Source organism: Pelodiscus sinensis, chromosome 2 (assembly GCF_052426305.1).
Source record: "Pelodiscus sinensis isolate ZL-2025 chromosome 2, ASM5242630v1, whole genome shotgun sequence".
In the NCBI taxonomy this organism is placed as follows: domain Eukaryota; kingdom Metazoa; phylum Chordata; order Testudines; family Trionychidae; genus Pelodiscus; species Pelodiscus sinensis.
This window is the reverse complement of record NC_143053.1, coordinates 264,516,103-264,543,557: the sequence shown is the minus strand read 5'-3', so window position 1 is coordinate 264,543,557 and position 27,455 is coordinate 264,516,103. Positions and strand designations below refer to the sequence as shown.

The 27,455-nt window shown below is 66.5% G+C and overlaps 1 protein-coding gene across 1 annotated transcript in view; it reads right to left on the bottom strand.

Annotated features, from left to right (window-relative positions):
- The window catches only part of AGAP3 (ArfGAP with GTPase domain, ankyrin repeat and PH domain 3), a 237,354-nt gene that overhangs the window by 57,256 nt on the left and 152,643 nt on the right, over positions 1 to 27,455 (bottom strand). The window contains exon 12 of the mRNA XM_089776874.1: positions 2,855 to 3,019. Coding sequence (XP_089633000.1) covers positions 2,855 to 3,019 — 165 coding nt within the window. The remainder of the gene's footprint in view (positions 1 to 2,854; positions 3,020 to 27,455) is intronic.

Sequence of the window (27,455 nt, the reverse complement as noted above, 5' to 3'; positions counted from 1 at the left end):
ACTCCCCCACATGCAGGGGCCCTGCAGGATCGGGGTGTGAGACTCCCCCACGTGCAGGGGCCCTGCAGGATCGGGGTGTGAGACTCCCCCATGTGCAGGGGGCCCTGCAGGATCGGGGTGTGAGACTCCCCCACGTCCGGGGGCCCTGCAGGATCGGGGTGTGGGACTCCCCCACGTGCAGGGGCCCTGCAGGATCGGGGTGTGAGACTCCCCCATGTCCTGGGGCCCTGCAGGATCGGGGTGTGGGACTCCCCCACGTGCAGGGGCCCTGCAGGATCGGGGTGTGAGACTCCGCCATGTGCAGGGGCCCTGCAGGATCGGGGTGTGAGACTCCCCCACGTCCGGGGCCCTGCAGGATCGGGGTGTGAGACTCCCCCACGTCCGGGGCCCTGCAGGATCGGGGTGTGAGACTCCCCCACGTGCAGGGGCCCTGCAGGATCGGGGTGTGAGACTCCCCCACGTGCAGGGGCCCTGCAGGATCGGGGTGTGAGACTCCCCCACGTCCGGGGCCCTGCAGGATCGGGGTGTGAGACTCCCCCACGTCCGGGGCCCTGCAGGATCGGGGTGTGAGACTCCCCCACGTGCAGGGGCCCTGCAGGATCGGGGTGTGAGACTCCCCCACGTGCAGGGGCCCTGCAGGATCGGGGTGTGAGACTCCCCCACGTCCGGGGCCCTGCAGGATCGGGGTGTGAGACTCCCCCACGTCCGGGGCCCTGCAGGATCGGGGTGTGAGACTCCCCCACGTGCAGGGGCCCTGCAGGATCGGGGTGTGAGACTCCCCCACGTGCAGGGGCCCTGCAGGATCGGGGTGTGAGACTCCCCCACATACAGGGGCCCTGCAGGATCGGGGTGTGAGACTCCCCCATGTGCAGGGGCCCTGCAGGATCGGGGTGTGAGACTCCCCCACGTCCGGGGGCCCTGCAGGATCGGGGTGTGAGACTCCCCCACGTGCGGGGGCCCTGCAGGATCGGGGTGTGAGACTCCCCCACATTCGGGGACCCTGCAGGATCGGGGTGTGAGACTCCCCCACGTGCAGGGGCCCTGCAGGATCGGGGTGTGAGACTCCCCCACGTCCGGGGCCCTGCAGGATCGGGGTGTGAGACTCCCCCATGTCCGGGGCTCTGCAGGATCGGGGTGTGAGACTCCCCCATGTCCGGGGCCCTGCAGGATCGGGGTGTGAGACTCCCCCACGTCCGGGGGCCCTGCAGGACCGGGGTGTGAGACTCCCCCATGTCCGGGGCCCTGCAGGATCGGGGTGTGAGACTCCCCCACGTGCGGGGGCCCTGCAGGATCGGGGTGTGAGACTCCCCCACGTCCGGGGGCCCTGCAGGATCGGGGTGTGAGACTCCCCCACGTGCGGGGGCCCTGCAGGATCGGGGTGTGAGACTCCCCCACGTCCGGGGGCCCTGCAGGATCGGGGTGTGAGACTCCCCCACGTGCGGGGGCCCTGCAGGATCGGGGTGTGAGACTCCCCCACATTCGGGGACCCTGCAGGATCGGGGTGTGAGACTCCCCCACGTGCAGGGGCCCTGCAGGATCGGGGTGTGAGACTCCCCCATGTCCGGGGGCCCTGCAGGATCGGGGTGTGAGACTCCCCCACGTCCGGGGCCCTGCAGGATCGGGGTGTGAGACTCCCCCATGTCCGGGGCCCTGCAGGATCGGGGTGTGAGACTCCCCCATGTCCGGGGCCCTGCAGGATCGGGGTGTGAGACTCCCCCATGTCCGGGGGCCCTGCAGGATCGGGGTGTGAGACTCCCCCATGTCCGGGGGCCCTGCAGGATCGGGGTGTGAGACTCCCCCACGTCCGGGGCCCTGCAGGATCGGGGTGTGAGACTCCCCCATGTCCGGGGCCCTGCAGGATCGGGGTGTGAGACTCCCCCATGTCCGGGGCCCTGCAGGATCGGGGTGTGAGACTCCCCCACATTCGGGGACCCTGCAGGATCGGGGTGTGAGACTCCCCCACGTCCGGGGCCCTGCAGGATCGGGGTGTGAGACTCCCCCATGTCCGGGGCCCTGCAGGATCGGGGTGTGAGACTCCCCCACGTCCGGGGGGCCCTGCAGGACCAGGGACAGCTCCCGCACAGGGGCCGGCAGGGTCTCGTGCGGGGTGGCGCCGCGTCCGGCCTGGGCCGGGCTGGGGCTGCTCCGGAGCGAGAGGCAGGCGGGACTGGCCCTGGCCCACTCAGGGTCCGGCGGGGGGCAGGAGCCAGGCACGTGAGTGCTCCGAGCTCGCCCTCCGCTCCCGTAGCCGCGCGCCCCATCAGCAGTAACAGTCTGATTAATTCGCTTCCAGCAGGGAGCTGATGGGGCCAGTGATGAAGCTGCGGCATCAGGCGCGCTGAAATTGATAGTTTTTCACAGTTACAAATGAGGAGCCTCCTCAGCCGCAAATGGCGCCGGCACAGTCGGACTCCGGTAATGATCATAAAGAGGCTCTCTTTAAACTGCGAAAGCCCCTGGGAGCGCGCGGGGGGGCGGCTGCCGCGCTAATGAGAACGACGAGGGGCGCGCGGGCATGGAAATGGCTGCTCCGCTCTTGATGTGCATTTAACTGCTTTTTTAGTGCGGCGGCCGCGCCGCGACGCAGGAGTGATGGATGCGGCACAGAGGCATTTATTTTCCAATTCGGCAAAGTGGCTGCGTTGGGAAATGTGGGAATTATTTTAATTCACTCCACTGTCCTGAGCCAGCGGAGGGGAGCGAGCGGGGCGCAGCCAATGAGCGCGAGGCACAGGGCTGCCCCCGCTCCCCACGGCCGGCCGAGGGGGCTCGAGGCCCAGCGCCGGCGGGGGGGGCCTTTCTCCGCACCGGGCGGAGGGGGCAGGTCCGAGCGGAGGCCTGGGCGGGTACTCACGGGGGTTGGGGCTGCCGCCGGGGACCCCCACGGCCTCGTTCCACTGCTCGGCGCTGGAGACGGAGTAGGAGCGCTGGTGCATGCCCTCTGGCTTCGCGCTGGCGCCCAGCAGGGTGACGGCGCGCTCCGAGTGCAGGGAGGTGCTGCTGGTCGAGTGGGGGGCGGCTGCAAGACAAGCACTAGGTCAGCGCCGGGCTGCCCCCAGCGGCTCAGACACCCCAGGCCCCCCACATCCCGGGCCCTGGGCTACACCCCCCACGTCCCAGGCAGGGACAATTGCTGGGGGCACAGTGGCCACAAAACACCTAGCCCTATAGCCCTAGACCTCTCCTCCACTTGGGGCCCTGCCTCTCTGCCCCACCCCTCCTCCCGCCCCACTACAGCCCTTCCCCCAAGTCTCCTCCCCGCAGCCATGAGGCCCAGCCCCCCCCCCACCAGCAGCAGCAGCAGGAGGAGGAACTGGAGCCACCTGGCCCAAAGCACGTTGGTCTGCTTCCTGCCGCCTACGACCATGAGAACGGCCGGACTGGCCCAGACCAAAGGTCCATCTAGCCCAGTGTCCTGTCTGCCGACAGTGGCCAGCACCAGGTGCCCCAGAGAGGGTGGACTGAAGACACGATCAAGCGATTTGTCTCCTGCCATCCCTCTCCAGCCTCTGACCGCTGGAGCGCGGGGGGAGGTTTTATCTTTACCTCCAACCCCCTCCCTGAGCAGAGCAGGCTGGGAGCCAGGGGGAGTGGGGCAGGCCGGGAGCCAGGACTGGGGGGAGCAGGGTGGGGTGGGCTAGGCCAGGAGCCTGGGGGGAGCGGAGCGGGCCGGGCCGGGAGCCAGGGAGAGCAGGGCGAGCCAGGAGCCAGGAACTGGGGGGAGCAGGGTGGGGCGGGCAGGGCCAGGAGCGGGGTCTGGATCCAGGGAGGAGTGGGGCGGGCTGGGAGCTGAGGACTGGGGGGAGCGGGGTGGGCCGGGAGCTAGGTCTGGATGCAGGGAGGAGCAGGGTGGGCCGGGAGCCAGGAACTAGGGGGAGCGGGGTGGGGCGGGCCGGGCCGGGAGCCAGGGAGGAGTGGGGTGGGCTGGGAACTGGGGGGAGCGGGGTGGGGCGGGCCAAGTCTGGATCCAGGGAGGAGCAGGGCGGGCTGGGAGCTGGGGGGAGCGGGGCGGGCCGGGAGCCGGGAACTGGGGGGAGTGGGGTGGGGCGGGCCGGGTCTGGATCCAGGGAGGAGCGGGGCGGGCCGGGAGCTGGGGACTGGGGGGAGCGGGGTGGGGCGGGCCGGGTCTGGATCCAGGGAGGAGCGGGGCGGGCCGGGAGCTGGGGACTGGGGGGAGCGGGGTGGGGCGGGCCGGGCGCCAGGGAGGAGCGGGGCGGGCCAGGAGCTGGGGACTGGGGGGAGCGGGGTGGGGCGGGCCGGGCCGGGAGCCAGGGAGGAGCGGGGCGGGCTGGGAGCTGGGGACTGGGGGGAGCGGGGTGGGGCGGGCCGGGCCGGGCGCCAGGGAGGAGCGGGGCGGGCTGGGAGCTGGGGACTGGGGGGAGCGGGGTGGGGCGGGCCGGGCCGGGAGCCAGGGAGGAGCGGGGCGGGCTGGGAGCTGGGGACTGGGGGGAGCGGGGTGGGGCGGGCCGGGAGCCAGGGAGGAGCGGGGCGGGCTGGGAGCTGGGGACTGGGGGGAGCGGGGTGGGGCGGGCCGGGAGCCAGGGAGGAGCGGGGCGGGCTGGGAGCTGGGGACTGGGGGGAGCGGGGTGGGGCCGGGCCAGGCGCCAGGGAGGAGCGGGGCGGGCCGGGAGCTGGGGACTGGGGGGAGCGGGGTGGGGCGGGCCGGGCCGGGAGCCAGGGAGGAGCGGGGCGGGCTGGGAGCTGGGGACTGGGGGGAGCGGGGTGGGGCGGGCCAGGCCGGGCGCCAGGGAGGAGCGGGGCGGGCTGGGAGCTGGGGACTGGGGGGAGCGGGGTGGGGCGGGCCGGGCCGGGAGCCAGGGAGGAGCGGGGCGGGCCGGGAGCTGAGGACTGGGGGGAGCGGGGTGGGGCGGGCCAGGCCAGGCGCCAGGGAGGAGCGGGGCGGGCCGGGAGCTGGGGACTGGGGGGAGCGGGGTGGGGCGGGCCGGGCCGGGAGCCAGGGAGGAGCGGGGCGGGCTGGGAGCTGGGGACTGGGGGGAGCGGGGTGGGGCGGGCCGGGCCGGGAGCCAGGGAGGAGCGGGGCGGGCTGGGAGCTGGGAACTGGAGGGAGCGGGGTGGGGCGGGCCAGGCCGGGCGCCAGGGAGGAGCGGGGCGGGCTGGGAGCTGGGGACTGGGGGGAGCGGGGTGGGGCAGGCCGGGCCGGGAGCCAGGGAGGAGCGAGGCAGGCTGGGAGCCGGGTGGGGCGGGCCGGGAGCCGGGCGGAGTGGAGCGGGCAATTCAGGATCTACGAGGGACCCAAATCCCCTTGTCCCGCCCCTTCCCCAAGGCCCCGCCCCTGCTCACTCCGTCCTCCTCCCTCCCACCAGGCAGGGGCAGAGGGTTGGGGCGCAGGCTCTGGCCCTGGGCTAAGGGATTTGGAGCGTGAGGGGCTCTGAGCTGAGCCTGGGGCAGGCAGTGGGGGTCAGGGGGCAGGCACTGTAAGGGAGGCTGGACCCAAGGGGCTCAGGGCTGGTGCAGAGGCTTGGGGGCAGGGGTCTGGGATTCTGGCTCCAGCTGGGCCAGGTGGCTCCCGTGGGGCGGAGGCTCCCCCTGCCCTGGCCCTGCCCCGCTCCCAAAGCAGCCAGCAAACTCCTCCCAAGCCTTGCGCCCCGCCCATCCGTTCTGTGGCGATAGAACAGAGAGTGGGAGGGCCCCCCACATCAGCCCCCCCGCTCTGCCCTGCACGGAGGAGGCTCGTGAGGGGCGGGCAGCTCAGGGCACAGGGCGGATGCTCAGCCGTGGTCACCTGTCAGCGGCTCCGAGATGACGGGCCGATCCGAGCCCCCGGCCTAATGGAAGCGCCTCCAGCGCCCAGGCCCTGAACAAAACCCCACGTGCAGCTGGAGGCAGAATGCACCAGGCCTGCTGACACCAGGGCCTGGCTTGCTGCCCCCGCCCGCGTCGGCGCTCAGCCACCCGCGCTGGCCGGGGACCCGTCCTTGAGAAACATGGGCCCGAGGGCCCTTAGGGCGTCAGCCCAACGGTCCGTCCAGCCCAGGGTCCTGCCTGCCCACAGCGGCCAGGGCCCGGGGCCCCGGAGGGAGGGAACCCAACGGGGAACCATCCCGTGATCCCTCCTGTCACCCATTCCCAGCTAACCCACACCCTCCCTGCCCAGCCTGGCTAACAGCCACAGATGGACCGAACCTTCAGGAATCTACCTAGCTCTTTCGGAACCCTTCCCAACCTCCTCTGGCAGGGAGTTCCACAGGTTGACTGTGCGGCCCCTTCTAACCCTGCAGTTCTGTGACTCCATGAAAGGCAGGGCCGGGGTGATGTGATTCCAGTTGGTACAGGTCTGAGGATGGGCCCTGCCATCGAGGGGCAAATGTCTAACGTGACCCAGGACTGGAAGCCGCAGCTGGACAAATTCAGAGTGGAAACATGGGGCGTGTAGCTGAGAATCGCTCCCCACCGGGCCACCCTCCCACGGCCTGTGGGGGATTCGCCGTCCCTAGCACCATTCACATCGAGCTGGGCCACTCAGGCGCTTGTCCGGACAGGAGCTCAGCTAGCACGGCTCCTTCCGGCTCCGGAACTGAGGGGAGCACACGCTGAGCCCTGGCCCTCCGGGGACAGCTGCTGCCAAGTCAGGGCCCTAGGACCTGGGTGTCTCTGCAGCTGCCCCAGGTGTGCGGGGCTTCGGAACCAGGCTGCATCCGCTCCGGCACAGGCACCCGCAAACATCCGCACTGGCACGTCCCACTGCCAGGGAAGGCAGGAAGGGGCAGCCTCCTTTGGGGACAGCGCACGGCCCTGCTCTCTAGCCTCGGACGCGGCTCTTCCCGATGAGCCCTGAGCCCCCAGCCACAGCCTGACCCGCGAGGCCCAGGCGCACCCCGGAGCCTCGCCTGAGCCCTGCGAGCCAGGGGCGCAGGACAGGCAGCAGAGCCAAGCTGCTGTTTCCAGCCTGGCCTGGCCCACTCGAGGGTGTCACGTTACTGGATTTTGAGGGGAGCAGCCAGGTCACTGCTGCACCCTTGGGGGGGTGCCCCAAAAGTTGGTGTCAGACGAAAGCTTGTCTTCTACTGATTCCACATACGCTATTCGTGCGATTGTGCAATGTCTGGGTGTGAAGTTAGAAGCGTGTGGATCCCGAATGTTCCTCTGTGTGTGGTTGAACTATGGGCAAAGCAGCTCAGCCCATGGCCATGCTAATGAGCAAGTCTCCCTGGAACAACGGCCCTCCATAGGGCAAGGACTCCCCTCAAGAATGGGGACTGATATCAGGCGCTACCAGCAGGGAACACGGGGACAGGCCATGGGCTGGAAACAGCAGCTTGGCTCTGCTGCCTGTCCTGCGCCCCTGGCTGCAGCCCAGAAGAGACCAGGGAGGAGGGATAAAGATGCCACGTGGCAGCCTCCCTGGTCTCCAGATCTGCTCCTGACCCCAGATGCGGCCTCGCAAGGAATCACGAGCCGGGAAGAACCGTGGACCCATCCTGACATGGGATGTGACCAAGGACTTTTAGGCCAGCGGCTGTAACATCTCTGCTAGAGCCTGCACCGAGAACTGGGAGATTCGGTGCATGTGACGTGTGATACTTTAACAACCTCACTCTCAGGCTTTTCTTTCTTTAGTAATAAACCTTTAGATGTTAGATGCTAAAGGATTGGCTCAGCGTGGTCTGTGGGTAAGATCCGGAGGGTAAATTGACTGGGGATCTTGGAACCAGAAGAACCCGTTGGGGGTAGGTGGGATAGGGTTCTAGACCCCCCCACCTGTGTATGAGGCCCGGGGCCATCTGAGGCACGGATATTGCTGGGGTGTCGGAGGGGTTTTGCTCGGGAGGCTTCAGGCAGGCCTCTGGAGCGCTCTGTGGGACTGGTTTGTGGCCTGTTTGGAAGGTCTCCAGTCGGGGGCTGTAGGGAGCCCCGAGTTTGAGCAACTCGCCCTGAGCGGACGCACTCAGCTGTGCCCAGACCCGGCCCATCTCAGGCTGGCAGGATGAAGAGCAGATCCAGCATCCCGGGTGCCACACTGCACCCCACAGGCGTGTTTGCACCCTTGGGCGCTGGGCCACAGAACGCCTGCCCCCCCGCCTGCCCCTATGCAACCCTCCAGGGCCAGCACTCCCATCCGGGCCCCCGCCTTGCGCACAGCGAGCGACTGGCCTTGCTGCCCCACCCCCGCCCCCTCCTTGTTCAGCACCACAGAAACACGTGTCAAACCGTGACACCAACTTTGCCTCTAATTAGCCCTTAATTTACAAGACACACTTGGAAGGGTAATTAGCCGGCACTCGGCTCTGACGGCAGCATCCATCCCCACTCCCTTCTTGGGGGAGGGGCTGCCGGGCGCTGGAGCAGGGCGAGTCCATGTCCCCGGGGCTGGGACGAGCCGAGGGGGGAGTCTGTCGGCCCAGGCGCACGCAGCCCCAGGACCCTCCGGCCAGGGGCTGGAGCTGAGCTCCCCTGCCTGCCCCACCTCCGACACGGAGCTCGATGCCCCCTCAGCACAGCTGCAGAAAAGCCCCGTCCGGGGAGCCGGTTCCCGGGTCCCTGCGCTGCCTGATCTACAGTCCGGTCTCCGTGCACAGCTGGGACCCCGCGAACCCCCCGGTGTGTGCACAGCTGGGACCGTGCCGACCCCCATGCACAGCTGGGACCGCGCCGACCCCCCGGTCTGAGCACAGCTGGGACCGCGCCGACCCCCCGGTCTGAGCACAGCTGGGACCGCGCCGACCCCCCGGTCTGTGCACAGCTGGGAGCGCGCCGACCCCCCCGGTCTGTGCACAGCTGGGACCGCGCCGACCCCCCGGTCTGAGCACAGCTGGGACCGCGCCGACCCCCCGGTCTGTGCACAGCTGGGAGCGCGCCGACCCCCCGGTCTGTGCACAGCTGGGATCGCGCTGACCCCCCGGTCTGAGCACAGCTGGGACCGCGCCGACCCCCCGGTCTGAGCACAGCTGGGACCGCGCCGACCCCCCGGTCTGTGCACAGCTGGGACCGCGCCGACCCCCCGGTCTGAGCACAGCTGGGACCGTGCCGACCCCCCGGTCTCTGAGCACAACTGGGACCGCGCCGACCCCCCCGGTCTGAGCACAGCTGGGACCGCGCCGACCCCCCGGTCTGAGCACAGCTGGGACCGCGCCGACCCCCCGGTCTGTGCACAGCTGGGACCGCGCCGACCCCCCGGTCTGTGCACAGCTGGGACCGCGCCGACCCCCCGGTCTGAGCACAGCTGGGACCGCGCCGACCCCCCGGTCTGAGCACAGCTGGGACCGCGCCGACCCCCCGGTCTGTGCACAGCTGGGACCGCGCCGACCCCCCCGGTCTGTGCACAGCTGGGACCGCGCCGACCCCCCCGGTCTGTGCACAGCTGGGACCGCGCCGACCCCCCGGTCTGTGCACAACTGGGACCGCGCCGACCCCCCCGGTCTGTGCACAACTGGGACCGCGCCGACCCCCCGGTCTGTGCACAGCTGGGACCGCGCCGACCCCCCGGTCTGTGCACAGCTGGGACCGCGCCGACCCCCCCGGTCTGAGCACAGCTGGGACCGCGCCGACCCCCCGGTCTGTGCACGGCTGGGACCGCGCCGACCCCCCGGTCTGTGCACAGCTGGGACCGCGCCGACCCCCCGGTCTGTGCACAGCTGGGACCGCGCCGACCCCCCGGTGTGAGCACAGCTGGGACCGCGCCGACCCCCCGGTCTGTGCACAGCTGGGATCGCGCCGACCCCCCGGTCTGAGCACAGCTGGGACCCCGCGAACCCCCCGGTGTGTGCACAGCTGGGACCGGGCCGACCCCCCGGTCTGTGCACAGCTGGGACCGCGCCGACCCCCCGGTCTGTGCACAACTGGGACCGCGCCGACCCCCCCGGTCTGAGCACAGCTGGGACCCCGCCGACCCCCCGGTCTGTGCACAGCTGGGACCGCGCCGACCCCCCCGGTCTGTGCACAGCTGGGACCGCGCCGACCCCCGGTCTGTGCACAGCTGGGACCGCGCCGACCCCCCCGGTCTGTGCACAGCTGGGATCGCGCCGACCCCCCCGGTCTGTGCACAGCTGGGACCGCGCCGACCCCCCGGTCTGAGCACAGCTGGGACCGCACCAACCCCCCGGTCTGAGCACAGCTGGGATCGCGCCGACCCCCCGGTCTGTGCACAACTGGGACCGCGCCGACCCCCCGGTCTGTGCACAGCTGGGACCGCGCCGACCCCCCGGTCTGTGCACAACTGGGACCGCGCCGACCCCCCCGGTCTGTGCACAGCTGGGACCGTGCCGACCCCCCGGTCTGTGCACGGCTGGGACCGCGCCGACCCCCGGTGTGAGCACAGCTGGGACCGCGCCGACCCCCCGGTGTGAGCACAGCTGGGACCGCGCCGACCCCCCCGGTCTGTGCACAGCTGGGACCCCGCGAACCCCCCGGTGTGTGCACAGCTGGGACCGTGCCGACCCCCCGGTCTGTGCACAGCTGGGACCGCGCCGACCCCCCGGTCTGTGCACAACTGGGACCGCGCCGACCCCCCGGTCTGAGCACAGCTGGGACCCCGCGAACCCCCCGGTGTGTGCACAGCTGGGACCGTGCCGACCCCCCGGTGTGTGCACAGCTGGGACCGCGCCGACCCCCCGGTGTGAGCACAGCTGGGATCGCGCCGACCCCCCGGTCTGAGCACAGCTGGGACCCCGCGAACCCCCCGGTGTGTGCACAGCTGGGACCGTGCCGACCCCCCGGTCTGTGCACAGCTGGGACCGCGCCGACCCCCCGGTCTGTGCACAACTGGGACCGCGCCGACCCCCCGGTCTGAGCACAGCTGGGACCGCGCCGACCCCCCCGGTCTGTGCACAGCTGGGACCGCGCCGACCCCCATGCACAGCTGGGACCGCGCCGACCCCCCGGTCTGTGCACAGCTGGGACCGCGCCGACCCCCCCGGTCTGTGCACAGCTGGGATCGTGCCGACCCCCCCGGTCTGTGCACAGCTGGGATCGCGCCGACCCCCCCGGTCTGTGCACAGCTGGGATCGCGCCGACCCCCCCGGTCTGTGCACAGCTGGGACCGCGCCGACCCCCCGGTCTGTGCACAGCTGGGACCGCGCCGACCCCCCGGTCTGTGCACAGCTGGGATCGCGCCGACCCCCCCGGTCTGTGCACAGCTGGGACCGCGCCGACCCCCCCGGTCTGTGCACAGCTGGGACCGCGCCGACCCCCCGGTCTGTGCACAGCTGGGACCGCGCCGACCCCCCGGTCTGTGCACAACTGGGACCGCGCCGACCCCCCCGGTCTGTGCACAGCTGGGACCGCGCCAACCCCCCGGTCTGTGCACAGCTGGGATCGCGCCGACCCCCCGGTCTGTGCACAACTGGGACCGCGCCGACCCCCCCGGTCTGTGCACAGCTGGGACCGCGCCGACCCCCCGGTCTGTGCACAGCTGGGACCGCGCCGACCCCCCGGTCTGAGCACAGCTGGGACCGCGCCAACCCCCCCGGTCTGAGCACGGCTGGGACCGCGCCGACCCCCCGGTCTGTGCACGGCTGGGACCGCGCCGACCCCCCGGTCTGTGCACAGCTGGGACCGCGCCGACCCCCCGGTCTGAGCACAGCTGGGACCGCGCCGACCCCCCGGTCTGTGCACAGCTGGGACCGCGCCGACCCCCCGGTCTGTGCACAGCTGGGACCGCGCCGACCCCCCGGTCTGAGCACAGCTGGGACCGCGCCGACCCCCCGGTCTGTGCACAGCTGGGACCGCGCCAACCCCCCGGTCTGTGCACAGCTGGGACCGCGCCGACCCCCCGGTCTGAGCACAGCTGGGACCGCGCCGACCCCCCGGTCTGTGCACAGCTGGGACCGCGCCGACCCCCCGGTCTGAGCACAACTGGGACCGCGCCGACCCCCCGGTCTGAGCACAGCTGGGACCGCGCCGACCCCCCCCGGTCTGAGCACAGCTGGGACCGCGCCGACCCCCCGGTCTGTGCACAGCTGGGACCGCGCCGACCCCCCGGTCTGAGCACAGCTGGGACCGCGCCGACCCCCCGGTCTGTGCACAGCTGGGACCGCGCCGACCCCCCGGTCTGAGCACAGCTGGGACCGCGCCGACCCCCCCGGTCTGAGCACAGCTGGGACCGCGCCGACCCCCCGGTCTGAGCATAGCTGGGACCGCGCCGACCCCCCGGTCTGAGCACAGCTGGGACCGCGCCGACCCCCCGGTCTGTGCACAGCTGGGACCGCGCCGACCCCCCCGGTCTGAGCACAGCTGGGACCGCGCCGACCCCCCGGTCTCTGTGCACAGCTGGGACCGCGCCGACCCCCCGGTCTCTGAGCACAGCTGGGACCGCGCCGACCCCCCGGTCTGAGCACAGCTGGGACCGCGCCGACCCCCCGGTCTGTGCACAGCTGGGACCGCGCCGACCCCCCGGTCTCTGAGCACAGCTGGGACCGCGCCGACCCCCCCGGTCTCTGAGCACAGCTGGGACCGCGCCGACCCCCCCGGTCTGTGCACAGCTGGGACCGCGCCGACCCCCGGTCTGTGCACAGCTGGGACCGCGCCGACCCCCCCGGTCTGAGCACAGCTGGGACCGCGCCGACCCCCCGGTCTGAGCACAGCTGGGACCGCGCCGACCCCCCGGTCTGTGCACAGCTGGGATCGCGCCGACCCCCCCGGTCTGTGCACAGCTGGGATCGCGCCGACCCCCCGGTCTGTGCACAGCTGGGACCGCGCCGACCCCCCCGGTCTGAGCACAGCTGGGACCGCGCCGACCCCAGCTGGAAATACCCTATACACTGTAGTCACTGGATCGCCCTTGTGCAAGTGCCTGTTGGCCCCCACAAAGGACTCCAGTGGGTCGGTCAGGCAGGATTTCCCTTTACAGAAACCAGCTTAATTCTTCTTTCCAAAGTCGTGTCCACGCACGTCTGGCCATTCTGCTCTTCCCTCCAGTCGCAGCAGGCCTGCCTGCACTGCGTAGACGTACCAGCCTGTGAATGGCAGGGTCACCTCGAGGGCCCTTTCTGAGCAGGGCCACGTCGGCTTCCCTCCAGTCGTGAGGTTTGGGAGCCGCTGGAAAGGGTCGGCTACAAACCGGAGGGAAGAGCCCTGCGTGCTGGGGCGGGGGGGGGGTTTGCACTCTTGCGGCCCTGGATCACTCTGGTTCACACTCACTGGTTGCCGTGTTGTGCTGGGTGTGACCCTACTGCACTGTGCTGGTCTGGGGGGGGCCCTGAGGGGGCATAGCCCAGGCGCCTGACACCAGGGTAGGTGGAGGACCCTGGCCAACGCGAGGGGGGTCGTTGGGAGCTGAGTGGGTCTCGGCTGAGCCGGGGGAGCGGAGGAGGCTTTAGACCAAGGAAGGGGGGGCAGCCCCTTCCCCCCAGAGAACTAGGCTCTGGCCTGGCTCCTATGTCAATATCGAGCCTGCGCTGCGCCGCGTCTCTGAGAAGCAATAAACCTGCTACTCCCCTGGCCGGCGGAGAGCCCCATGGCTGCGGACGGTGCAGGGCCGGCCCCGACGCCTCACAGCCTGCAGCGTCCCAGCCGAGTTCTGTCACAACGTCGGGGTGATGCCGTCAGGTCCCGACTTGTCACCGGTCGGTTTGCTCCAAACCCTCCTCCAAGGACACCTCCACCTGGGACAATCCCTCGGATCTGTCACCAACAGAACGGCTCAGGGCTGGGAATCCCTCCAGGATCCTCAGCCGCGAAGACCAAGGCAAAGAATTCCTTTCGTTTCTCCGTCGCGTTATCACCCTTCAGTGCTCCTCGAGCGTCTCGCCCGCCAGTGCAGCGCTGATAGGGCTTGGCCAGCTGATGAATGCGCCCCGAGAGGCAGAAACCCCTTCGGGGACCATTCACGCGTCCAGGGAAAGAGGGCTACGCCCGTGTGCTGGGCGGGCAGGCGGAGAGGACTGTGGTAAGGCACGCTGAAATGCAGGGTGGGATATTAGCGCTGGTCCCTGCTCAACACAGAACACACCGGTGCCGGGGGAGCGGTCAGATGACAAGAAGCCTCATGAAAGTTGCGGGAAACAAGTCAATCTCCCAGGGAGAGCCGGGGGCGGAGTCGCTTGGACCGGCCTGTTGCAATCACCCCCGGACCAGCTGCAGTTTTGACATGGAACCTGGCGGCTCCCTGCAGGAGAAGGTCTATTGTTGCTGTGGGAACCAGCGGCCCCGTCTCCACTTAGCCCGAGATCCACGCTCCGGAGATCGAGCTCCCGGGACCGATTGATTTAGCGGGTCCTCGCCAGACCTGCTCAACCACAGAGGCTGCCCCGTCGATCGGGTGCTGCCCGGGGTCGCACGGGGTACGCGGAGTCGATGGGAGAGGTTTCCCGGGGCCGCCGCAGAAACCCGAAGTGAGGTCCGTCGGCTCCAGCTCCGCTCGTCTTGAACCCACGGCCGACCTCGTGGCCTAGCGCAGGCTCACTCGGCACTTTCCAAAACCAGCGGCCGGCTCCCATAGGGCCCCCTACAGAGACGGAGGCCGCTGGGCACTCACGCACTCACCTAAGCCCTGGGTGGAGTGAGGGATAACACCAGGTCTCTGCCCAGCGAGCCAGGGACACACCCTTTCCACGGAACGGTGAGCACTAGCGCCTCCCCCTGGGCTGCACACGTAGTCACTATGGACTGCTAGTGACACAGCCTTTACACGGAACGGTGAGCACTAGCGCCTCCCCCTGGGCTGCACACGTAGTCACTATGGACTGCTAGTGACACAGCCTTTACACGGAACGGTGAGCACTAGCGCCTCCCCCTGGGCTGCACACGTAGTCACTATGGACTGCTAGTGACACAGCCTTTACACGGAACGGTGAGCACTAGCGCCTGCCCCTGGGCTGCACACGCAGTCACTACGGCCTGCTAGTGACACAGCCTTTCCACGGAACGGTGAGCACTAGCGCCTCCCCCTGGGCTGCACACGCAGTCACTATGGACTGCTAGTGACACAGCCTTTACACGGAACGGTGAGCACTAGCGCCTCCCCCTGGGCTGCACACATAGTCACTATGGACTGCTAGTGACACAGCCTTTACACGGAACGGTGAGCACTAGCGCCTCCCCCTGGGCTGCACACGTAGTCACTATGGACTGCTAGTGACACAGCCTTTACACGGAACGGTGAGCACTAGCGCCTCCCCCTGGGCTGCACACGTAGTCACTATGGACTGCTAGTGACACAGCCTTTACACGGAACGGTGAGCACTAGCGCCTGCCCCTGGGCTGCACACGTAGTCACTATGGACTGCTAGTGACACAGCCTTTACACGGAACGGTGAGCACTAGCGCCTCCCCCTGGGCTGCACACGTAGTCACTATGGACTGCTAGTGACACAGCCTTTACACGGAACGGTGAGCACTAGCGCCTGCCCCTGGGCTGCACACGTAGTCACTATGGACTGCTAGTGACACAGCCTTTACACGGAACGGTGAGCACTAGCGCCTCCCCCTGGGCTGCACACGTAGTCACTATGGACTGCTAGTGACACAGCCTTTACACGGAACGGTGAGCACTAGCGCCTCCCCCTGGGCTGCACACGTAGTCACTATGGACTGCTAGTGACACAGCCTTTACACGGAACGGTGAGCACTAGCGCCTCCCCCTGGGCTGCACACGTAGTCACTATGGACTGCTAGTGACACAGCCTTTACACGGAACGGTGAGCACTAGCGCCTCCCCCTGGGCTGCACACGTAGTCACTATGGACTGCTAGTGACACAGCCTTTACACGGAACGGTGAGCACTAGCGCCTGCCCCTGGGTTGCACACGTAGTCACTATGGACTGCTAGTGACACAGCCTTTACACGGAACGGTGAGCACTAGCGCCTCCCCCTGGGCTGCACACGTAGTCACTATGGACTGCTAGTGACACAGCCTTTACACGGAACGGTGAGCACTAGCGCCTGCCCCCTGGCCTGCACAAGCAGTCACTACGGACTGCAAGTGACACAGCCTTTACACGGAACGGTGAGCACTAGCGCCTGCCCCCTGGCCTGCACAAGCAGTCACTACGGACTGCAAGTGACACAGCCTTTACACGGAATGGTGAGCACTAGAGCCTGCCCCCTGGGCTGCACACGTAGTCACTATGGACTGCTAGTGACACAGCCTTTACACGGAACGGTGAGCACTAGCGCCTCCCCCTGGGCTGCACACGTAGTCACTATGGACTGCTAGTGACACAGCCTTTACACGCAACGGTGAGCACTAGCGCCTCCCCCTGGGCTGCACACGTAGTCACTATGGACTGCTAGTGACACAGCCTTTACACGGAACGGTGAGCACTAGCGCCTGCCCCCTGGCCTGCACAAGCAGTCACTACGGACTGCAAGTGACACAGCCTTTACACGGAACGGTGAGCACTAGCGCCTGCCCCCTGGCCTGCACAAGCAGTCACTACGGACTGCAAGTGACACAGCCTTTACACGGAATGGTGAGCACTAGAGCCTGCCCCCTGGGCTGCACACGTAGTCACTATGGACTGCTAGTGACACAGCCTTTACACGGAACGGTGACCACTAGCGCCTCCCCCTGGGCTGCACACGTAGTCACTATGGACTGCTAGTGACACAGCCTTTACACGCAACGGTGAGCACTAGCGCCTCCCCCTGGGCTGCACACGTAGTCACTATGGACTGCTAGTGACACAGCCTTTACACGGAACGGTGAGCACTAGAGCCTGCCCCCTGGGCTGCACACGTAGTCACTACGGACTGCTAGTGACACAGCCTTTACACGGAATGGTGAGCACTAGCGCCTCCCCCTGGGCTGCACACGTAGTCACTACGGACTGCTAGTGACACAGCCTTTACATGGAACGGTGAGCACTAGCGCCTCCCCCTGGGCTGCACACGTAGTCACTATGGACTGCTAGTGACACAGCCTTTACATGGAACGGTGAGCACTAGAGCCTGCCCCTGGGCTGCACACATAGTCACTACGGACTGCTAGTGACACAGCCTTTACACGGAACGGTGAGCACTAGAGCCTGCCCCCTGGGCTGCACACGTAGTCACTACGGACTGCTAGTGACACAGCCTTTACATGGAACGGTGAGCACTAGCGCCTCCCCCTGGCCTGGCACTAGTGTGTCTCCCTCCGCCGGCACACGCAGTCACTACTGATTGCTAGCGATACACCCTGCAGCCTGCCCCGAGCCCAACCTGCAGTCAGCTGAGGAGGGAGCCGCCCAGTGGGGCCGGGGCGGAGGCGAGCGACCTGCCTGCGGCAGCCGCATGGCCGGGGGCTCTGGCAGAGAAGGGCTCAAGGGGCTGGCAGCCAAGAGGGCAGCAGGGGGCAGGAATGCGGAAAGGGAATTGCCGGGGAGTCCTGCGGGGCAGCCCTTCCCCCGCCCATGCCTGGCACCGAAAGCAGCAGAGCCGGGGAGCAGGCAGGAGAAACGACCCTCTGCCGGCCCCACGGCTGGGCCCCACACGGGCTGCCCGGCCCATGGGGGGCGCCCCTGGCACTGGCCAGCCCCCCGGGGGGCCGGGAGCTCTCTCTGGGCCCTGCCCTGGCCTGCCAGGGACTGTCTCTTTCCTGGAGCCCGGCTGCGGCTGGGCCCAGGGCTGTGGGGTCCCGGCCCCGGCCCCATGGTGCGTTCCTGCCACTCCCCGCGGCGGGCGAGCCGCAGTGAGCCGGAGCCAGGGTTCCCTTCGCTTTGTTAATTCTCCCCTCATTACATTTGAAATTCCACAATCAGTGTGCACTGTAATTGTCGAATTTGATGCTAATGATTAATGAATTAAACATGGAGCCATCAATTAGTCCTCGGAGAATAATTCTGCATAAAGCAGCGGATAATGTAATTACAGTAACAAAGATAATGAGATGTTAACATCGACGGAGCCCGACGTGACATGAGCGCAGCGGGCGCCGCAGCCCAGCCCCCCTCCGCAGAACCAGCGTCGGGGCGGCGCCCCCAGGACCTGGCCTGGAGGGGGGGCGAGGGCCCGGGCAGTGAGCCCCCCGAACGCAGCTCCCAACCGCTTCGGACTGCGGTGCGGGGACAGTGACACCTGGGGCCGCCCCCCACGCTGCGTCTGTCCCCTGCTTCCCAGCTCGCCCCCTCTGCTTCCCAGTCCCCCCCCCACTGCTCCTGTATCCTCTGCTTCCCAGTCCCCCCCCACTGCTCCTGTATCCTCTGCTTCCCAGAGCCCCCCCACTGCTCCTGTATCCTCTGGTTCCCAGAGCCCCCCCCCACTGCTCCTGTATCCTCTGCTTCCCAGTCCCCCCCCACTGCTCCTGTATCCTCTGCTTCCCAGTCCCCCCCCCACTGCTCCTGTATCCTCTGGTTCCCAGAGCCCCCCCCCCCCACTGCTCCTGTATCCTCTGGTTCCCAGAGCCCCCCCCCCACTGCTCCTGTATCCTCTGGTTCCCAGAGCCCCCCCCCCCCACTGCTCCTGTATCCTCTGGTTCCCAGAGCCCCCCCCCCACTGCTCCTGGATCCTCTGGTTCCCAGAGCCCCCCCCCACTGCTCCTGTATCCTCTGCTTCCCAGAGCCCCCCCCCACTGCTCCTGTATCCTCTGGTTCCCAGAGCCCCCCCCCCGCTCCTGTATCCTCTGGTTCCCAGAGCCCCCCCCCCACTGCTCCTGTATCCTCTGCTTCCCAGAGCCCCCCCCCCACTGCTCCTGTATCCTCTGGTTCCCAGAGCCCCCCCCCCACTGCTCCTTTATCCTCTGCTTCCCAGAGCCCCCCCCCCCACTGCTCCTGTATCCTCTGGTTCCCAGAGCCCCCCCCCACTGCTCCTGTATCCTCTGCTTCCCAGAGCCCCCCCCCCACTGCTCCTGTATCCTCTGGTTCCCAGAGCCCCCCCCCCCCGCTCCTGTATCCTCTGGTTCCCAGAGCCCCCCCCCCACTGCTCCTGTATCCTCTGCTTCCCAGAGCCCCCCCCCACTGCTCCTGTATCCTCTGATTCCCAGAGCCCCCCCCCCACTGCTCCTTTATCCTCTGCTTCCCAGAGCCCCCCCCCCCCCCACTGCTCCTGTATCCTCTGGTTCCCAGAGCCCCCCCCCACTGCTCCTGTATCCTCTGGTTCCCAGAGCCCCCCCCCACTGCTCCTGTATCCTCTGCTTCCCAGTCCCCCCCCACTGCTCCTGTATCCTCTGGTTCCCAGAGCCCCCCCCCCACTGCTCCTGTATCCTCTGGTTCCCAGAGCCCCCCCCCCTGCTCCTGTATCCTCTGCTTCCCAGTCCCCCCCCACTGCTCCTGGATCCTCTGCTTCCCAGTCCCCCCCCACTGCTCCTGTATCCTCTGGTTCCCAGAGCCCCCCCCCCACTGCTCCTGTATCCTCTGCTTCCCAGTCCCCCCCCACTGCTCCTGTATCCTCTGGTTCCCAGAGCCCCCCCCCCCTGCTCCTGTATCCTCTGCTTCCCAGAGCCCCCCCCCCCTGCTCCTGTATCCTCTGCTTCCCAGAGCCCCCCCCCCCACTGCTCCTGTATCCTCTGCTTCCCAGTCCCCCCCCCCACTGCTCCTGTATCCTCTGGTTCCCAGAGCCCCCCCATTGCTCCTGTCCCCTGCTTCCCAGTCCCCCCTGCTCTCCCCCTCTGCTTCCCAGTCCCCCCCATTCCTCCTGTCCCCTGCTTCCCAGTCGTCCCCCACTTCCCCCCTCTACTTCCCAGTCCCCACCCCGCTGCTCCCATTCCCTCTGGTTCCCAGAGACCCCCCCCAGTACTGCTGCCATCTGCCCCGGTTCCCAGGTACCCCCTCCATATTGCTCCCATATCCGCTGGTTCCCAGGGCCCCCCTGCACTGCTCCCGCCCCCACTGGTTCCCAGGGCCCCCCCATATTGCTTCCATATCTGCTGGTTCCCAGGCCCCCCCCCCACTGCTCCCATCGCCTCTTGTTCCCAGCCCCTCCCCCCACTGCTCCTGTACCCTCTGGTTCCCAGCCCCCCCCATTGCTCCCATCCCCTCTGGTTCCCAGTCCCCCCCCCACTGCTCCTGTATCCTCTGGTTCCCAGCCCCCCCCCCCACTACTCCTGTATCCTCTGGTTCCCAGCCCCCCTCCATTGCTCCCATCCCCTCTGGTTCCCAGTCCCCCCCCCCACTGCTCCTGTATCCTCTGGTTCCCAGCCCCCCCTCCATTGCTCCCATCCCCTCTGGTTCCCAGCCCCCCTCCATTGCTCCCATCCCCTCTGGTTCCCAGTCCCCCCCCCACTGCTCCTGTATCCTCTGGTTCCCAGCCCCCCCTCCATTGCTCCCATCCCCTCTGGTTCCCAGTCTCCCCCCCCCCACTGCTCCTGTACCCTCTGGTTCCCAGCCCCCCCCCCATTGCTCCCATCCCCTCTGGTTCCCAGCCCCCCCCCCATTGCTCCCATCCCCTCTGGTTCCCAGTCCCCCCCCCCCACTGCTCCTGTACCCTCTGGTTCCCAGCCCCCCCCCCCCATTGCTCCCATCCCCTCTAGATTCTGTTTGAAGCTCTTCACATTCTGCTTTGGTCTGAACTATCTTGAGCAGTTTGGGATCATCGGCAAATTTTGCCTCCTCCCTGTTTCCCCCTTTTTCCTCATCATTTATAAATGGGTTAAATAGGATGGTCCCAGGACAGCCCCTTGGGGGACCCCACTGGTTCCCTCTCTCCTCTCGGAAAACCGACCGTTTCTTCCTCCCCTTTGTCCCTGTCTTGTGACCAGTTCCCAGTCGGTGAGAGCCCTTCCCTCTTCTCCCAGGACAGCTCCCTTTGCTGGCGAGCCTTTGGGGAGGGACCTTGGCAGAGGCTGTCTGGAAATCCAGCATCAAGCATCTGACCGAGTGGGTCTTTGCCCACGAAAGCGTCTGCTCCGATACATCTGGTGGTCTCCAAGGTGCCACAGGACTCCTCGCTGTTCTGCAGACTCAGACTGACACGGCTCCCCTCTGATACTGGAAACCCAAGTCCACTAGATCCACGGGACCCCTTGGCCCCTCACAGAACCCCAGCAGATCAGTGAGGCAGGATTCCCCTCTACAGGAACCATGTCGACTTCCCCCAGCAAATGACGTTCACCCGCGTGTCTGACCATTTGAGTCTTTCCTGTCGGTTCAGCTCTTTGCCCAGCGCTGACGTCCGACTGACCGGTCTGTAATTGCCAGGGTCCCCGCTGGAGCCCACTTTAAATACTGGGGTCACGTTGGCTCCCTTCCAGTCGTTAGGTAGGGAAGCTGGTTTAAAGGACAGGTTACAAACCATGGTTAACAGTTCCGCAATTTCCCATTGGAGTTCGCTCAGAACCCTTGGGTGATGCCATCTGGTCCTGGTGACTTGTTACTGGGAAGTTTGTCGATTTGTTCCAAACCCTCCTCTAATGACCCCTCAATCTGGGACAATGCCTCAGATCTGTCACCTTACAGAACGGCTCAGGCTTGGGAATCTCCCCAATATCCTCAGCAGTGAAGACTGAAGCAAAGAATTCATTTCGCGTCTCTGCAACGGCTTTATCACCTTTGAGGGCTCCTTTAGCATCTCCAGCGTCCCAGGGCCCCGCCGGCTTGCTGCTTCTGATGCCCTTAAAACACATTCTGCTGTTACTTCTGGAGTTTTGGGCTAGCTGCTCTTCAAACTCCTTTTTGGGCTTCTAATTGTGTTTACACTTCGTTTGACAGAGTTTATGCCCCTTTCTATTTTCCTCACTAGCATCTGACTTGCACTTTTGAAAAGGCGTCTTTTTCTCTCTCTGCTTCTTTTACCTGCTTGTTAAGCCACAGGGGCACTTTCTTGGGTCTCTTCCTGTGGTTTTTCATTTGGGGTCTACATTTCAGTTGGGCCTCTCTTATGGCGTCTTTGAAAAGTGTCCGTGCAGCTTGCAGGGATTTTACTTTTGTCACTGGACCTTTTCATCTCTGTTTAACTAACCTCCTCCTTTGTGTGTCGTTCCCCTTTCTGAAATGAAATGCTGCAGCGCTGGGCTGCTGAGGGGTTTTCCCACCACGGGGATGTTAACTTTTATTGCATTATGGCCACTATTTCCAAGCAGTCCAGTTCTATTTACCTCTTGGACCAGATCCTGCGCTCCACTTAGGACTCCCAGTGCCTCCCTGCACTGCTCTTGGGCCCCCCCTCGCTTGACGGAGTCACCCAGCCCTGACCCTCCCCAGCTCTGGCAGGATGTGACGTAAGGGGGGCTGTCTACTCTTGTAATCCTGTGTTCACTCGGGTGCTGCGTTCCCCATTTGTCTCATGGGCTCCTGTGTGATCCTACTGTCCTATGCGGCTCTGGGTGACTCTGTGTGTGGGCGGGTGGGTGCCTCAGTTTCCCCAGGCACCGTAGCACTGAGGAGGGGAGACTGGGTGTGACTCACTGGGGCAGTATGTTCAGTCTCTCACCTCCTGAGGCCCAGGGGACAGCAGATCGCACCTGGGGCCTGGAAGGAGGACACTGGAGGAGGCGGGGCTGCTGGGCCAGTGAGCAGGGGCTGTGGGGGGGGAGTCAGTCTCGGCCGGGCTAGGCGGAGGGGGATGTTTCAGACCAAGGAAGGGGGTGAGGCCCCTGCCCCCGAGAGGACTAGGGCTCTGCCCTGGCTCCTGCGTTACCATCGACCCTAAGCTAGGCCGTGTCTCTGGGAACCGACCTGCTGGCTGAGAGTCCCGTCTGGCTGCGGACGGGGTTCAGGGCGGGGCTGACGCGCCGTCACGCAGGGGCGTAGCCAGACGGGCTCGCTTGGGCAGGCCCCGACTCGGGGAGGAGGGGCCAGAAGGAGGGTCAGGGGGGCAGGCAGGATGGGGGTGAGCCCTGGGCCCGCCCCCCAGCTGGAGCGCTAGGGTGGGGTAGGCTCGGGGGTGGGTCCTGGCTACACCCTGGGCTCTGCTGAAAACGCCACTCACCACAGACCGACTCCGCACTGAACCGCCGGGCCCCGGCATAGCGGCTGCCAGCCCCTGCCACGGGCCCTGTGCACTGGCGGGAGCAGCTCGCTGGCTGCAGCGCAGGCTGGGAACCCCTCAGTCTGATGGGCGGGTCGCTCGGGGCCCTGACTCACAGCCCACCCCTGCCCCAGGGGCAGGCGCTCGGGGGAGCGGGTTGAAGGCGAATGCAGGAGATCAGCCAATCCCGCCTGGGGGCTGGAGTCTTATCCAGTTTGTGGGATCCCCCTTGCCTCCAGTTCAGCTTCAGCCGCCTCTCAGCGCCCCTCCCGGCTTTGCAGAGCCTGCGCCTCGGATCCCTGCGGAGCGGAGCCAGGGACGCTCCAGGAACCTCCGGGACTGCTGCTTGTGGAGCAGCGCTTGCAGCCATCCTGACCGTGCTGCGTGACAAAGGAGACTCCAGCAAGCTAGCACCTGCCCTCGGGCCCCACCCGGACCCCCTCCTTCAGGGGACACCGCTGAGGCGCTGGCCCAGACGGAGGAGGGTCATGTAAACCGATGCATTCAAGAGCAGTAAGTCACCAGCACCAAACAGCATCACCACAGAGCTCCCCAGGAACCAGACAGGGACCTGCAGACTCAGGAACTGTGCTCTGTAGCTTGGCGCTGCGGCCTGTCCCTGGGCCAGGGCAGCTCCCGCGAGGCCAACGTTCTCAACAGGCGGCAGCAGCGATCCTGGCACTCACGGGCCGGGAACGTTCACAACAGGCGGCGGCAGCGATCCTGGCACTCATGGGCCGGGAACGTTCACAACAGGCGGCAGCAGCGATCCTGGCACTCATGGGCCGGGAACGTTCACAACAGGCGGCGGCAGCGATCCTGGCACTCATGGGCTGGGAACGTTCACAATAGGCGGCGGCGGCAGCAGCGATCCTGGCACTCACGGGACGGGAACATTCACAACAGGCAGCAGCAGTGATCCTGGCACTCATGGGCCGGGAATGTTCACAACAGGCGGCAGCGATCCTGGCAGTCACGGGCCGGGAACGTTCACAACAGGCAGCGGCAGCGATCCTGGCACTCACGGGCCGGGAATGTTCACAACAGGCAGCAGCAGCGATCCTGGCACTCACGGGCCGGGAATGTTCACAACAGGCGGCAGCGATCCTGGCAGTCATGGGCCGGGAATGTTCACAACAGGCGGCAGCGATCCTGGCAGTCACGGGCCGGGAACGTTCACAACAGGCAGCGGCAGCGATCCTGGCACTCACGGGCCGGGAATGTTCACAACAGGCAGCAGCAGCGATCCTGGCACTCACGGGCCGGGAATGTTCACAACAGGCGGCAGCGATCCTGGCACTCACGGGATGGGAACGTTCACAACAGGCAGCAGCAGCGATCCTGGCACTCACGGGCCGGGAATGTTCACAACAGGCGGCAGCGATCCTGGCACTCACGGGCCGGGAATGTTCACAACAGGCGGCAGCGATCCTGGCACTCACGGGCCGGGAACGTTCTCAACAGGCGGCGGCAGCGATCCTGGCACTCATGGGCCGGGAACGTTCACAACAGGCGGCGGCAGCGATCCTGGCACTCATGGGCCGGGAACGTTCACAACAGGCGGCAGCAGCGATCCTGGCACTCATGGGCCGGGAACGTTCACAACAGGCGGCGGCAGCGATCCTGGCACTCATGGGCTGGGAACGTTCACAATAGGCGGCGGCGGCAGCAGCGATCCTGGCACTCACGGGACGGGAACGTTCACAACAGGCAGCGGCAGCGATCCTGGCACTCACGGGCCGGGAATGTTCACAACAGGCGGCAGCGATCCTGGCACTCACGGGACGGGAACGTTCACAACAGGCGGCGGCAGCGATCCTGGCACTCACGGGCCGGGAATGTTCACAACAGGCAGCAGCAGCGATCCTGGCACTCACGGGCCGGGAATGTTCACAACAGGCGGCAGCGATCCTGGCACTCACGGGCCGGGAACGTTCACAACAGGCGGCGGCGATCCTGGCACTCACGGGCCGGGAATGTTCACAACAGGCGGCGGCGGCGATCCTGACACTCACGGGCCGGGAACGTTCATAACAGGCGGCAGCGGCGATCCTGACACTCACGGGCCGGGAACGTTCATAACAGGCGGCGGCGACCCTGACACTCACGGGCCGGGAACGTTCACAACAGGCGGCATGCGGACAAGGGGGCTGCAGTGGCCAGAGCATACTTGGACTGTCAAAAAGCCCGTGGCACAATTTCTCACCCAAGGCTCTTAGGCAGTGTCCTGTCTCGGGAAGGAGGGAAGGGCCGGTAACCGGGAAAAGGCAGGAAACAAAGGGCAGGAAGAAGTGGGCAGTTTTCAGAGTGGAGAGAGGGAACAGTGATGTCCCCAGGGGTCTGCCCTTGGATCAGTCCTAGTCAGCAAATTAAAAATACCCTGGAAAACGGTTACACCGTGGGGTGGCCAAGCGAGCCGATGCCAAGTCGGCCTGAGAAGTTGCTGGGTGTGTGGGGACCAGACGGCTGATGACGTGTAACGTGGACACACGGCAAGTGACGCCCGTTGGAAAACCCCAGTGCCCAGCGCCCCGCTCTGGCCTGCTACTGCTCGACTCACGGGGGCGGGCTCTCTGCGAACAGCCGCCCAGAGCCCAGCGCAGGCACGAAGGCAAACAGCCGGCTGGAACCACTAGGAAGTGGCTCAAGAGAGCACAGGCCTTAGGGCCGCTGCACACACCCACGCGCACCACGCATGGCCAAGCAGATCCATTCCAACTGAATGGCAGGGCCAGGACAGGACAAGCAGCCAGGGAGGTTCAGGTGGGACATTAGGAAACGCTGCCTGCCTGTCCGGGGCGTGGAACACTGGGATAAACTGCCTGGGGGGCTGTGGCGTCTGCATCCCTGGAGACAGTTCAAAGCAGGCTGGACAGTCGCCGGCAAGGGCAGAGCTAGACGGTGCTGGGTCCTGCCTGAGGGACAGGACTGGACTCGCCTCTCGCAGTCCCTGCCCGTGCTAGGGTGCTAGGATTCCATGAAAATGATGCAGGACACGGAGCGCCTCCCACGTGAGGAAAGACTGAGAGACTGGGCGTGTTCAGCCTGGAAAAGAGGTGACTCAGCGTTGACTGACAGGTGAAGAAATTCATGAAAAGTGTGGAGAAAAGAGGGTTATTTACCCCTGCACATAACAAGCGCCAGGGGTCACCCAAGGAAATTGACAGGCAACCAGTATAAAAGAAGCATAAGGAAGTTCTTTTTTACCAAACACACTGTGAATCTGTGGAACTCACTGCCTGGGGATGTTGTGAAGACAAAATGATAACTGAGTTCCAAGAAAGGACTGGATCCTGGAGGACAGGTCAGGTCCTTCGCTGGCTCCTAGCCATGGTGGTTAGGGCTATAAGCCCCCTGCGCTGGGCGTGTTGAAACGCTGACTGTCAGAACCCCGGGCTGAAGAACAGCGGTGGACTGTTCACTACGTTGTCCTGTTCAGACTGTCTGAGGCATTGTCAGAAGAAGGGTGCTGGGCTAAGTAGGCCAGCCTGGCTGTTCCGATGTCACTGTGTCCTCAATAAACTAAACTGTGGTCACCCAATCAAAATAATAAGCAGCAGGTTTAAAACAAACCAAAGGAAGTTTTTCTTCACTCAGCGCGCAGTCAACCTGTGGAACTCCCTGCCAGAGGAGGTTGTGTGGACCAAGACTTTAATAGGGTTCAAAAAACAACTAGATAAACTCACGGAGATTAGGTCCATCGATGGCTGAGAGCCAGGCTGGTGTCCCCACGCTCTGTTTGCCAGGAGCTGGGAATGGGCGCCAGGGATCTCGTGATGGTTCCGTTGTGTTCACTCCCTCTGGCACGGGGCATGGCAGGCAGACAGGACGCTGGGCTGCATGGACGGGTGCTGCCCCCGCCTGGCTGTTCTTACAGTAGGTTTTCAATACCTCATGTGTGGGGGGGGGGCTGTACGCCCCTGTGGCCTGGATCCGCTCTGGTTCTGCAGTCACTGGTTGCCGTGTTGGGCTGTGGGTGACCCCTATTGGCCTATGCTGCTCTGCAGAGACTCTGTGTGTGGGGGGGGAAGGGGGGGGTCCTTGAGGGAGACAAATAGGCTTGGCCCAGCTGCCTGACACCTGGCCTACGTGGAGGAATCTGAACAAAGCCGGGGCGTGGCCGCCTGGGGGCTCGGGGACCAGCTGCTGGGGGCTGGCGGAGGGAAGCATGAAGGGAGCAGACTAAGTCCAGACAGGGGGGTCCAGGGGCCTGTGACTAGGCTCTGCCCTGGCTCTCTGAGCAGCGCTAACCCTCCGTTCTACGGCCCGGCTGAGAGCCCCGCCTGGCTGCGGACGGGGCGAGGGGCGGGGTCCCCGACGCGCCACCACGCCCCCTGCAGGACGGAGTGAGGGGCGGGGTCCCCGACGCGCCGACACGCCCCCTGCAGGACGGAGTGAGGGGCGGGGTCCCCGACGCGCCACCACGCCCCCTGCAGGACGGGGCGAGGGCCGGGGTCCCCGACGCGCCGCCATGCCCCCTGCAGGACCGGGTGAGGGCCGGGGTCCCCGACGCGCCGTCACGCCCCCTGAAGGACGGGGCGAGGGCCGGGGTCCCCGACGCGCCACCACGCCCCCTGCAGGACGGGGCGAGGGCCGGGGTCCCCGACGCGCCGCCACGCCCCCTGCAGGACGGGGCGAGGGCCGGGGTCCCCGACGCGCCGCCACGCCCCCTGCAGGA